Source organism: Orbicella faveolata, unplaced genomic scaffold (genome assembly GCF_042242905.1).
Source record: "Orbicella faveolata isolate gen_17 unplaced genomic scaffold, um_ofav_v1 contig_24, whole genome shotgun sequence".
In the NCBI taxonomy this organism is placed as follows: domain Eukaryota; kingdom Metazoa; phylum Cnidaria; class Anthozoa; order Scleractinia; family Merulinidae; genus Orbicella; species Orbicella faveolata.
In genome coordinates, this window is record NW_028301552.1 from 14,238,383 (window position 1) to 14,249,434 (window position 11,052).

The window sequence follows — 11,052 nt, forward strand, 5'->3', positions numbered from 1 at the left end:
GTCTCCGTCAGAGATGTAGATAGCTGACCTTCGAGAGTTCCGTAAACTACTGCTTATAATCCCTTGGCTTAAACAACTTCGTAAGGGTTTTTAGATGGGCTAATATCCAAGGGGGCTTATAACCAGAATAAAAAAAAAACCGTTTCAAAACGAGCTATAGCTACACCTGTTGATCGAAGAAGGGGTTTTCATTTACTGGTACATCATATTAAAAGGAATTTAAAACAAGGAAGGTAGAGGGTGGAGCGGGGGGGGGGGGGGCGACTTATAAACGGATGTATTCTTTGGTTTACAGGTAGATGAGCCTATTACAGGGGAGCTTTCGGCAGTTTTAAGTCCGTGGCACTTGTCAGATATATCCTCGGACACCCAGGGACGGTTAGTGGGTGAGGACAGAGTCAAAGCGGTAGGGGGGAAAATCGATGAAAAAAAAACTTCCTCCTGCCCCCAATGATTGATTGCCCCTGGGTCTTAGAGGATGTTGTCTGATCACTGTACTGATGTCACCTCATTCAAACATACAGCCACAGAAAACACGATTGTTTTCGTTTTCTCCCAAAACAGGGCGCCAAAACAGGGCGGAATGTAAACTACGCAAACGAAGAGCAGTCCATATTTTGCTCAAAACTGAAACGATCACTGCTTCTGGGCTAATCTTTGCACTCGACACTCAGTATAACAACAACAACAAGCTTTATTGTGTTTCGGCTTGTAACTTACACAAAACCTAATGTACAGTCAGTGCACATAATTTACATAACTACAGGTACTTACACGTTAAAATCAGTATAAGATCTAACTTTCTGGTTTATATAAATTCGTCTATGGTTTACAGACACTTTTCAGTGCAATGGTTGTCACGCAGTGTTGAACTACGAACACAAGCCAGACTTAGACTACCGTAAAGTTTTAAACGTACACAGATTCTAAGCGGATTGAGCATCGCTTCTTTCGTAGGGTCGTCTCTTTCGGATGGCTAAACAGTGTATAGAATTTCGAGGCCGCTACCATCGGCTTTCACCGAAAACGATTACTATTGACGCTAATTCTAGTTGAGGAGAGGAGGGGGGGCTTTACTTTCAGAACTTTACGGTTTTCAGACTATTGCATCATTGTATACTATAAAATAACACAAATTTCTACAGCGCCATACTCCACTTCTTGCCCAGGGGATTCCACAATAAGAACAATTTCTAAACACAACATTATACTATGCGCAAGGGCTAGTTTGTGTATTTTGTTTCGAAACATTCTTACATATAAAATAAACTTTACCTACCTTTACACCTTATTACATTATTAACGTGACTTACTATTTTTAGAAGTAACGCAAATTTTTATTCCAGGCTAAAATTTTCAAATTATTATCAATAATTGTTTTCTTTCCTAATGTATGGTGGTTACAGGAAAATGTATATCTACAGCTAAATTTATTTATAATATTCCTTTATTTCCTCAGGAAGTACTCTCTTCCATTCTTCTGACTGCGTTAAAGGAGCTCAGTCGCGGTTTGCGCATGTTGAAAAGTTTAGCCTCAATTGTTCAAATTCGTCGTTTGTAATCCGTGTTAATCTTCTCCATCCTTAGCCATCCTTGTTCCTTTATGGTTTATCATTATCTCTTTGGTGTTTTTCTATCTTATTAGACTGTTATTTTCAGGTTTCCTACCATTTAAAGTTAATTTTGTATGTGGCCAAAAAAGCTCAAAACACCGTGACTGAGCCCCTTTAAGCTCTTAAATTTAAGTGAACTTTCTAGGAGCGGTTTTCACTTAAGTGTCGAAAAGCAATAGACCACATTCGTATTCTCGGTATAGGACTGGAACTAGCATGCAACCGAGGCTAATGCGGGGAGTCTTTTCAAATGCAACTGACATTAATCTCTTTTTAATGATATTCCCCCGCATTAGCCTCCATTGCAAGCTAGTTCCAGTCCAATACCGAGAATACGAATACGGCTTATTGGTTTTGCATTGTTACGCTACACGTACAATTGGCTTAAAAAATGCGCTCCACCTTTCATCCAATCAGAAGTCAAATCAAAACCAATCGTGATTCGTTCGCACACGTTTTCCCGCGCTTCGCGTCAGCTACATGCGTCTACATGTACTTCGAGTGTCAATTGGTTCATTTGATTTTCCGTGTCCTTTGTGATTGGCCAGAGTGATTACGACGACAGCCAATTGAAAACCGCTCTAGTACACTTTCAAGATGGTGGTCCTTTAAACCTAACAGCTTCCAACAACAATACCATGTATTACAGCAACTCCGTCATACAGGCCTTGTCATATTTTTACTCCGTAGAAAGCCACGCGCTTCAGTTAACAACTCGTTAACATCCTCATCAACATCAGCATCGTCGTCATCATCTCCTTGAGGCTGCCAATCAGAGTCATCTGACGCTGAGTAACTGCTACCACTTTCTTCGCCATCATCAGCTAAAAAGCTGTCATTGTAATCGTAGGTGTTTGGTTCGTCATCATCATCACTAGCATCATCAAGAACACTCCTGTGTTTCGAGGCTTTCTTCCGTTTAGGACGTCCTTCATGAAACAAAAATAATATATTTCGTGTTGTTAAACAATGTTTTTAACGTCATATACTTTATAGCAATAATCATGTTGTTGGTTTGAGATCATTTATATTTAGACAAAACAAAACAAAACAGAAGTCAAACAACAAACAAACAAAGAAACGAACATAGATATTTACTAAAACCCAGGTTAGAACGAACAACCAACCAACAAGCAACCAACTTAAACGGTTCAAAGTTCGTCTTTCGTTCCATGCATATTATTACCTATACGTATAAGGCCCGGTCCACACTATGCGGTAGAAATTTTCCACCAAAAACGGAGCTTTTCGAAAACACACGTTAAATCGGAGGCATTTGAAAACGCCGGCTTTGCGTTTTAGAGTGGACGAAAACCATTTTGAAAACGGAGTTTTTCGAAAACGATGACTTCACGATTTCCAGCCTGAGTCTACCTCGAACGCAAATCCAAAATCCCGTCTCTGCCGCCGGCGAATACTGCGTTTTAAAACTTCTCCGTTGTAGTGTGAAGATGAAGGTAAGGTAGCGTCTACATACGAGCAAAGTGGCCCATCAGACTGGAGCTTATCCCGGTTTCTGTAGCATGCAGCGACTAAGAGCATTTCTACTCCCCCCTGGATGGGATGCTAGTCCATGGCAGGGTTCAGCGGCTTAAGCTTCGGCAAATAATTGATCTGCTCGCCACCGACAAATCACCATATTTTGCTCAACTTCGTCCAATATAACTGTTAATTTTTCATTTGAGAAGCATTAACGTCTGTCTAGGTAAATACGGCCAATGGCGTCACGAATACATTACCAGACTCATATATCTACACAGTGGCATACAGTGTACAAGCGGTCACTCACCTGGGGTGTCTGTATGCTTGAAATCCCGTTTGTGCTGCGGGTTCCGCCTGTAACAGCCCGTCCCATAAGGACATTCGGGTCTGTCATCATCACTGTCTTCTGCAGCAGCTTCACCATCGTCCGCGTCATCACCATCCTTGCTAGGGTGTGAGTATTCTTTGAAATGTTGAGGATTTTTCCTGTAGTGATAAAATAACATGTGTGAGTAGCAGGGAAAGTTACAAAATATTGCGAAACATCAAGGCCATTTGCCGGAGGGCTCTCGATCGGAATATTAGTGGCGTGGAGCCTCAGTATCAGGCTTAGACTTGTTCACAAGTTGAGCTGTGAAAGCTGAGCTCGGAAAACAAAAACAAAAAAATGTCTATGACTCTTAAAACTGGAGTACGAAGAGCGCGAGGTGGCAACGAGAAACAAACCACTTTAATTGATAAAGTCTATATCGAGCTTAAAATCATCCAATCAAACAGAGACAATTTGTAGTGCCTACTGACTTCTTCATGACCCAGTGATGTGTCTTACAGTAATTAGAAATAGAAGACCCACTATCAGTACACATACCTGTAGCATTTGCTTCCATATGGACAGGATGGAAGCTTTGAAGTTTTGCTCTTGTCTTTCTCTGTTTTTTTCGCCTCTGCACGTTTCTGTTTTGAAAAAGAGAAAAAGAAATTTTGAGTTGCAGCTGTAATGCGAGCTACAAAGCCATTTGCCATTTTCCTGACAGGTCCGCGAACATCTGTCTTGACAAGGGACATGGTTATAGAGCTGCAGGCTTCTGAGGTTTTGTATATATAGCTTAAGATTTCAGAGCCTTTCGATAACTGAGCTAAGCTTTGCCGGAGTGTCGCCACAAAGTTTAAAGGTATCAGATTACATTCCAGAAAACGCGAAACAGTTAGCAATTGAAACCACGGGTATCCCAAGCTCCTTGGGAGTGTTGTGAACTTTATTGTATGACATTGCATAACAGCGTAAATATAAGAGTGTGTATGGGAATGTAACGATCGTATGCGACAGTTCAAAATATGGAAAAGAAATTGAATTAACACGACTTACTTCGACTCTTCTGTGCGTTACTTTTGTCTTCATGCCGTTTTGGGGCCATTTCAACACGATTTCGGCGAGTTTAGTCTCATCGTTTTCCTCACTTTATTTTCGAGTGGCAAAAACAACATTTTACGAACGAGCGCAACGAGTGAGTAAAACATGTTTTTTCGTACCGCAAAATAAAATTCAGATCTTCAAGCCACCGTTCAATTTTTCCGTGCAAGAACAACCATGAAAATGCCGGATGAAAATGAACAGATGGCAGATATGCCACTCGGGTCCCAGGTGTAACTTCGTATGAATTTTAAGAGTGGTGTATATTCCAGTTAACACTCGAGCGTGTCTGTATAATATAAAAAGCTACGAATACACAATTCAGGACTGGAAATTAATTAGCAATACTCACAGGGACAAGCTGCGACAAGCTTTACCCACCTTTGATGGAGGCTTAACTTCTTCTTCATCACTTCCACTGGAAGCATCCCTAGAAACTGGTTTAACTGGTTTACTCTTTTCAGGTCGTACAGGTTCGTAGTCGTCGCCACTGTCACTCTGTATTTCACGACTTTTTCTCTTTGCTTTCTTGTTTGCGGTGGGTGTAATGTCTTCATCGCTGTCGTCAATGCTATTTGATGTTATTTTCTTAGATGTATTTTTTGTCTTTTTTGTTTGCTCCAAATGTTTCTCTTCTTCATCGTCGCTGACAACAAAGTCTTCATCAGATTCTGCAGTCTTTTGTTTACGTTTGGTTGGCAATGTCGACTTCTTGGTAGTTTGCCCGCCTTTGTTCGCTACACGTAGATCAAAAGAAACTCAGATTAAGTTTTATAACAAGCAAAATTGAAAGGAACGTCCTTTTCGTGTATGTAGTACTTTGTGGTCTGTAGGCATTGAAAAATTCAACTTTGTTGGGCAACATTTAAGGTACCCAGAAAACTACAAACCCGCCATTCATTAATGCAACAGACAAGAATAAATAACAGAGTTACGGAGTGTTATCTATGAAGGTCAGTATCTTTCGAGAAAGGGTGACTAGGAATTCTCCTACAGCGTTGGATTACGTTTACGGTGAGCTAAATTATTACATTTGTGGAGGCGCGGTGGCCTCATGACTGGTGCGCTCGCCTCTGGATCGAGTGGTCCCCTTGGCCGAGAACATTGTTTGTAATCTTGGGCAAGACACTTTACTCTCACAGTACCTCTCTCCATCCAGGTGTAGAATTGGGTACCGGCGAATTCAATGTTGGAAAGTAACCCTGCGATGGACTAGCATCCCATCCTACAGCAGTTGCTTTACATGTATGCTTTAGAAACCGGGATAAGCTCCGGCCTGATGGGCCACTTGGCTCGTATGCAGACTTTACCTTTTTGCCTTACCATAACATTTAGCGGTAATACACAGGTGTTTATATAGCCTGCTTTATGTTTTTTTTTTTTAAGCCAGGCAAGAGTAACAAGATTTTGATCTTCAATACATACAGGCACCTGTTTTCTTCTCTGTACCACTGGTTGGAGTTTTCCCTTTGTTGTTTCCTACTTTCTTTGCTGGAGATTTTGTGTCACTTTTCGACTGTGTCAACCAGGATGGCAATTTGCGAGTCTTTTGTAACAAAGGAGCTGACTCCACTACTGGCTTGGATGGTGAACTTGTCTCTTGCTTAGACTAATACAATAAGTAAGCAATAAACATTAAGAAACACACAGTGAAAAAGGATTTTCATTCAAACATATCATCCTGTACGTAGTCCCTACATAGTATCGTTGATGTGCCCTTTAAAACTAAAAAAGGTAAAGGTAGGTAAAGTCTGCATGCGAGCCAAGTGGCACATCAGGCCGGAGCTTATCCCGGTTTCTGTAGCATGAAGCGACTAGGAGTATTTCTACTCCCCCCTGGATGGGATGCTAATCCATCGCAGGGTTACCCCCAGCATTAAGTTCGCCGGTACCCATTTATACACCTGGATGGAGAGAGGCACTGTGAGAGTAAAGTGTCTTGCCCAAGAACACAACACAATGTCCCCGGCCAGGGCTCGAACCCGGACCACTCGATCCGGAGACGAGCGCACTAACCATGAGGTCACCGTGCCTCCCAGAACTAAAAAAGGCTTGCTAATAATTCTTAGAAAACACTAGTAAATAGTAACACTATTCATTATTATGCCAGATGGCGAAAGGAAATGGATGTGACATGTGCAATTCCCTCAAACATACAAACTTTACATACATTGAGGGGATTGATGTCTCCCCAGTCTCCTCTCTGTCAATTGAAGTTGGGGGTTTTATGGGGGAATGGCAGGAAGCAAAGAAATTTTTTCACTTGCCCTTTCAGCAAGCTGTAAAGTTCTATGATGTACCAGCCCAAAAGTCATTCTCACTCCTCCCTAAATTTCTTGTCTCACAGCCCATCGGTCTAGTGCAGGACAGAATTCACTGGCTTGACTGCAAAATCCACTAATATGCCCCAGGCTATTGAACAAAACTAATTTTTCTTTGCATGGTGGGAATGGGAGTGGGAAATGTGACTTTTGAGAAACATACCTAATATAATTGTGCAGTAACAAAGAAATTCATACCTCCCCCCAGGAAGGTCATTAGAAATTCCAAGGGGATGGGGATTGAAATGAGGAGGGGGGGGGGGGGGGAGTATGGATATTTCTTGAAATGACAGAGGGGGTAACTGTGGTTTGTCTTTTAAGGCAATTAATTGAGAAAATTCTGAGGGAACTAATGATACAATGCAAATTGTCAATTAACAGCTTATAGGCTATCAGATTACAAAATTAATATGTTAAGAGAGTTATAAGACAGGTAAAGGTTTACAAAGTAATATAAAGAAAAGTAGAATACAGATCATTACCACAAAGGATCCAGAACTGATTGTTCCATCTTTGGGAGATTCTCTATCATCAGTGATGTTCACATCTGTCCCAGCCTCTTGGTGAGTTGTCAAAGATAGCAGTCTGTCGTCCAAAAATTCATCAAGGAATGATTCTGGAAAAAATTATATTCATTTGTTAACAAGTACAGTCTGAGCAAGTCATGTAGATTTACAGATTAAGGTTAATTACATTTCATCATGCAAAGTGATGTACATGTGTGTATTATAAGTTCTACAATCATATAAATAAGAGAGGGTCGAGTTATTCCTGAGTCCTTGACATTAGAGAAGCCAGCTGCCTTAATATAAGTTAGTGGTAAGTAACTTATTTCTGATTTTACAGTAGCATTAAAAGCCCACACTCATCCTTGCATCATTTAACCTGAGTTTGGCAATTTTTCATGTTTTTGCCATAAAAATTAAATTGAACCGAACACCTCTATGATGCCCACTTTCAACACAAATTCCTTGAGACAAATGTCACACGTTTCACTTTCCATTGATAATTTTAACCAAAATGGATAAGAATTGTGTTGTAAGGAGATCAACAGTTTCGAATGCAACTTCATTCATGCTTTGTCTTAAAGTTGTGTGGCATCATTATGACTGGATGCTGCTCCATCAAGCACTTTGTTTGGTTTTCCTGACAACTTGGTGGTCAACCTCAATCCCTGGCTCTCTTCACTGTTATGGAGAAAGACCATGGTTAAAGGCAAACATAATCAAAGGTTCTACTCTTTTGAGACTCAAAATCATAAATTAATTATATTGACCAATGAATATCAATGAAAACATCATTTCTCTCTCTCTCCTACCTGTAGGCACTTTTGATGACGCCAAAGGCTTTTCCTGATCAGGTGCCACAGTTTTATCTGTTACTGGAAGAACAGTATCTGTTTCCGTGCTTTTGGAGGTTTTTTCCTGTTCTTTTTCCACACCATTTTTGCCCAAGCTTCCCTCACAGATGACCTCATAACACAGGCTTTCAGGAAGCAGGGAGATGACATTGCCACTGTCCAGGTCTTTGGTTTCATCTTTCTTCAAGCTAATAAACTTTTCCTTTCCAGTGGCTTTGTAAAAGGTTGGATTGCTATGAAGCTGTAATATAAAAGGGATAATTTGAACAGTTATTGATGATCAATGCTGTTAAGCAACCAGCAAATACTAATTATTAGCAACTGTAAACACACTATGGAAAAACCTGTCTAATAGGAATAGACAGAAAGATTCAAAAATTTATACATAAGAAATGAGGCAAGATTCATGATGACATTTAAAACCCCAACGACAACAAACTATGTTTCCTTGAGTATTAGCGGCTAGGCTACTTATATTTTAGATATTTGAAACATAATACAGGATATGTCATTAGCACTGGGGGTGGAGACATACTCTTGTTTATATTCCCAAGTCAAAATGGTAATTACTTAGCTCTTATTAACCGAGCAGGAGGTCTGTATGGGAGAATCTTGACCAAGGTCGTGAGTACAGACCGAACTCCGTGAGGTCTGTACACATGACCGAGGTCAAGATTCTCCCATACAGACTGACTTAGCCCGGTTAATAAGATGTTTATTATGTGCCAAAGACGAAAACTTTAATTCGTTTAATGTAACTGGTTTGCTGACATTTTGCTTGCAAACGGAGATGAGCTTAACTTGAACCCGCCGAAATTTGCTCATTCTCTTTACTTTTTTTTTTTTTTCTTTTTTTTTTATCAGGTTTCTTGGCACTTCCAGAAATGATTGAGAAGAAAATAAAAGAAAACAGTGAACATTTTTGTATTTTAGTTTGCTACTTTTTCAACGCAAAATGAAACTGGTCTAGATGCCAGTCTAGATGGGAAAATCTAGACCGCAGTCAATATCAATTTCAGCCAATCAGATTCGTGAATTTGGTAGTTCCCAGTCCTTGTGAGACACAGCCATATAATGAATTCATATATTAAGTTTTAAATAGGGGATGTTACATGACTGTGCAGGGATACATGTATAAATTTTATCATCGAGTGCTGATGGCATTTCTCACAAGTTAGTGCAGCAAACGAGTATCAGAGACATTATTAGCACAAGAAGATGGCATCCCTGAGCAGCATGTAATGTTCTGTTTATCATTGATATTATACATGTACATCCAAGTCTTATCAAATTGAAAATGTTTAGTAATAACAATCACTTTAATAAAATGCAAAGATAAAGTATGTTTGCTTCGCAATAAAATGTTATTTTGATTCTGTCTTAAAAAGTCAAATTTATTATCTTCAGTGATAGTGAAAAAAAAATCTACAACAATCAGATGCTTTAATATAATTGGCTGACATTTCTGTTACCTCCACAATATCAATAACTGCACATGTGAGGGGAAAAAATATATTGTAAGACTTATAACATCTTCAAATTGCACAATGAAGAAATCACATTTTAGGAAGATTACATCCTGATATTACTTACATCAATAACTATATTAACAAAGCGTCTATTTCCATTTATTTCATTATACTGTATTTGTCTAGATTCCTTATCCATGTCTTTAATATGCGCCAGTTTTGCAATGGGGACATTGGAAGGGAGTACTTTAATATTGGAATTAAAGTGAGAACAGCACTCAAAGTGGGTGGGGCAGGGGGAGGGGGTAATAATAAGGAGGGAGCTTATTGGAAGGAGAGAACTAAATGAAATCATTATGGTATGAGATATGCCAACTTACAGAGGACCAACAAGAAAACAATCACGAAAGACGCAATACAGGAAAATTACCTTGAACAGTGCCTCCTTGAAAATATGACAATAAAACAGCAACTATGTACATGTACCTTAATGTAAGGGGGCTTAAGGGGGGGTATTGAAAATACTGGTCAAGTGACGTCAAGTGGGGGAGGCCAGGGCTGGGGGACTACCATTTGAAAGAGTAATATCAAAAGTGTGCAAATAGTAGACTTGTTTACAGCTACATGCTGTAGGGTAATACTTATGCTGTCGGAGACATGCCTGACAATTATCAACCAAAAACAGTGTTACCGTTACAAGCGGTCTCACGATCTCCTGACAATAGAAGATGTTATACATACTACGATTCGAGACGCACTAACACGCGTTTTTCACAACGAACGATGACGGAACCTATTTATATGATGACTTACGGGTAAAATAGTGAGTTTTCCATCTGTCAATTCCAGAACTGCGTGCGATCTCGACACTCGTTTATCAGAAACCTATTGGTGAAAGAGTTCACGATATAATAAGCATAAAGTGATTGAAAAAATACCGCATGTTTACATCAAACAGCTGTAGGCGAATGGTTCTTTACCCCTAGGAAAGGTCCCCTTCCGATTGTAGTTTTACCCCGGGGAATCGCAATGTCCGTTCCTCCTTGTTGAGGCCTCAATATAAAGGTAGCCATTTTGATTGTAATTTCATCATAGCTGTAGTGCTGCTGAAGATCGAAGGTCCATTCGCTGTCTGAGAGACTGTCCGAGGTTTGTTTCGCTCAGAGGCGCTCAGAAGACTAGAGAACACTCTGCGGCAAATTTTGCGCCCGCGGACAGAGAGCAGTTCGCTCGCGTTTAAAGCATAAACTATGTCATGTATGATTCATAGTCTGTTTCGCGATTGCGACAACCTGGTTCTCGACGACTGTAAACGACTACAGTTTAATTTTGAAAAAGGCGAGGAAATGGAAAAATTAGACTTTGATTCCACTCTTTAATGCGTCGTGTGTTTTCT

At 40.0% G+C, this 11,052-nt stretch overlaps 1 protein-coding gene across 2 annotated transcripts; it reads right to left on the reverse strand.

Annotated features, from left to right (window-relative positions):
- Positions 1 to 676: 676 nt before the first annotated feature.
- Positions 677 to 10,865, reverse strand: LOC110064528 (uncharacterized). Of its 2 annotated transcripts, none has more exons than XM_089291981.1 (9): positions 10,637 to 10,865; positions 10,470 to 10,541; positions 8,146 to 8,428; positions 7,310 to 7,443; positions 5,938 to 6,115; positions 4,888 to 5,243; positions 3,964 to 4,049; positions 3,403 to 3,581; positions 677 to 2,542 (listed from the first exon to the last, which is right to left on the reverse strand). In XM_089291981.1, the coding sequence occupies exons 1-9, from the start codon at positions 10,727 to 10,729 to the stop codon at positions 2,271 to 2,273; spliced, it is 1,653 nt and encodes a 550-aa protein (XP_089148107.1). In that variant the 5' UTR covers positions 10,730 to 10,865; the 3' UTR covers positions 677 to 2,270. The 2 variants fall into 2 exon arrangements, with proteins under 2 accessions (XP_089148107.1, XP_089148106.1); XM_089291980.1 differs by having other exon boundaries at positions 5,932 to 6,115; positions 10,637 to 10,864.
- Between the last annotated feature and the right edge of the window lie 187 nt (positions 10,866 to 11,052).

What these genes read in the sequence shown, in the direction of transcription:
- LOC110064528 (XM_089291980.1), bottom strand. Translation starts at nt 10,729, where the DNA reads ATGGCTACCTTTATATTGAGGCCTCAACAAGGAGGAACGGACATTGCG. An exon ending in AGAGAAGAAAACAGGTGCCT is followed by an intron (nt 5,244 to 5,931) that starts GTATGTATTGAA and finishes ATCTACGTGTAG; the next exon opens with CGAACAAAGGCGGGCAAACT. An exon ending in AAGTTAAGCCTCCATCAAAG is followed by an intron (nt 4,050 to 4,887) that starts GTGGGTAAAGCT and finishes TTTTCAAAACAG; the next exon opens with AAACGTGCAGAGGCGAAAAA.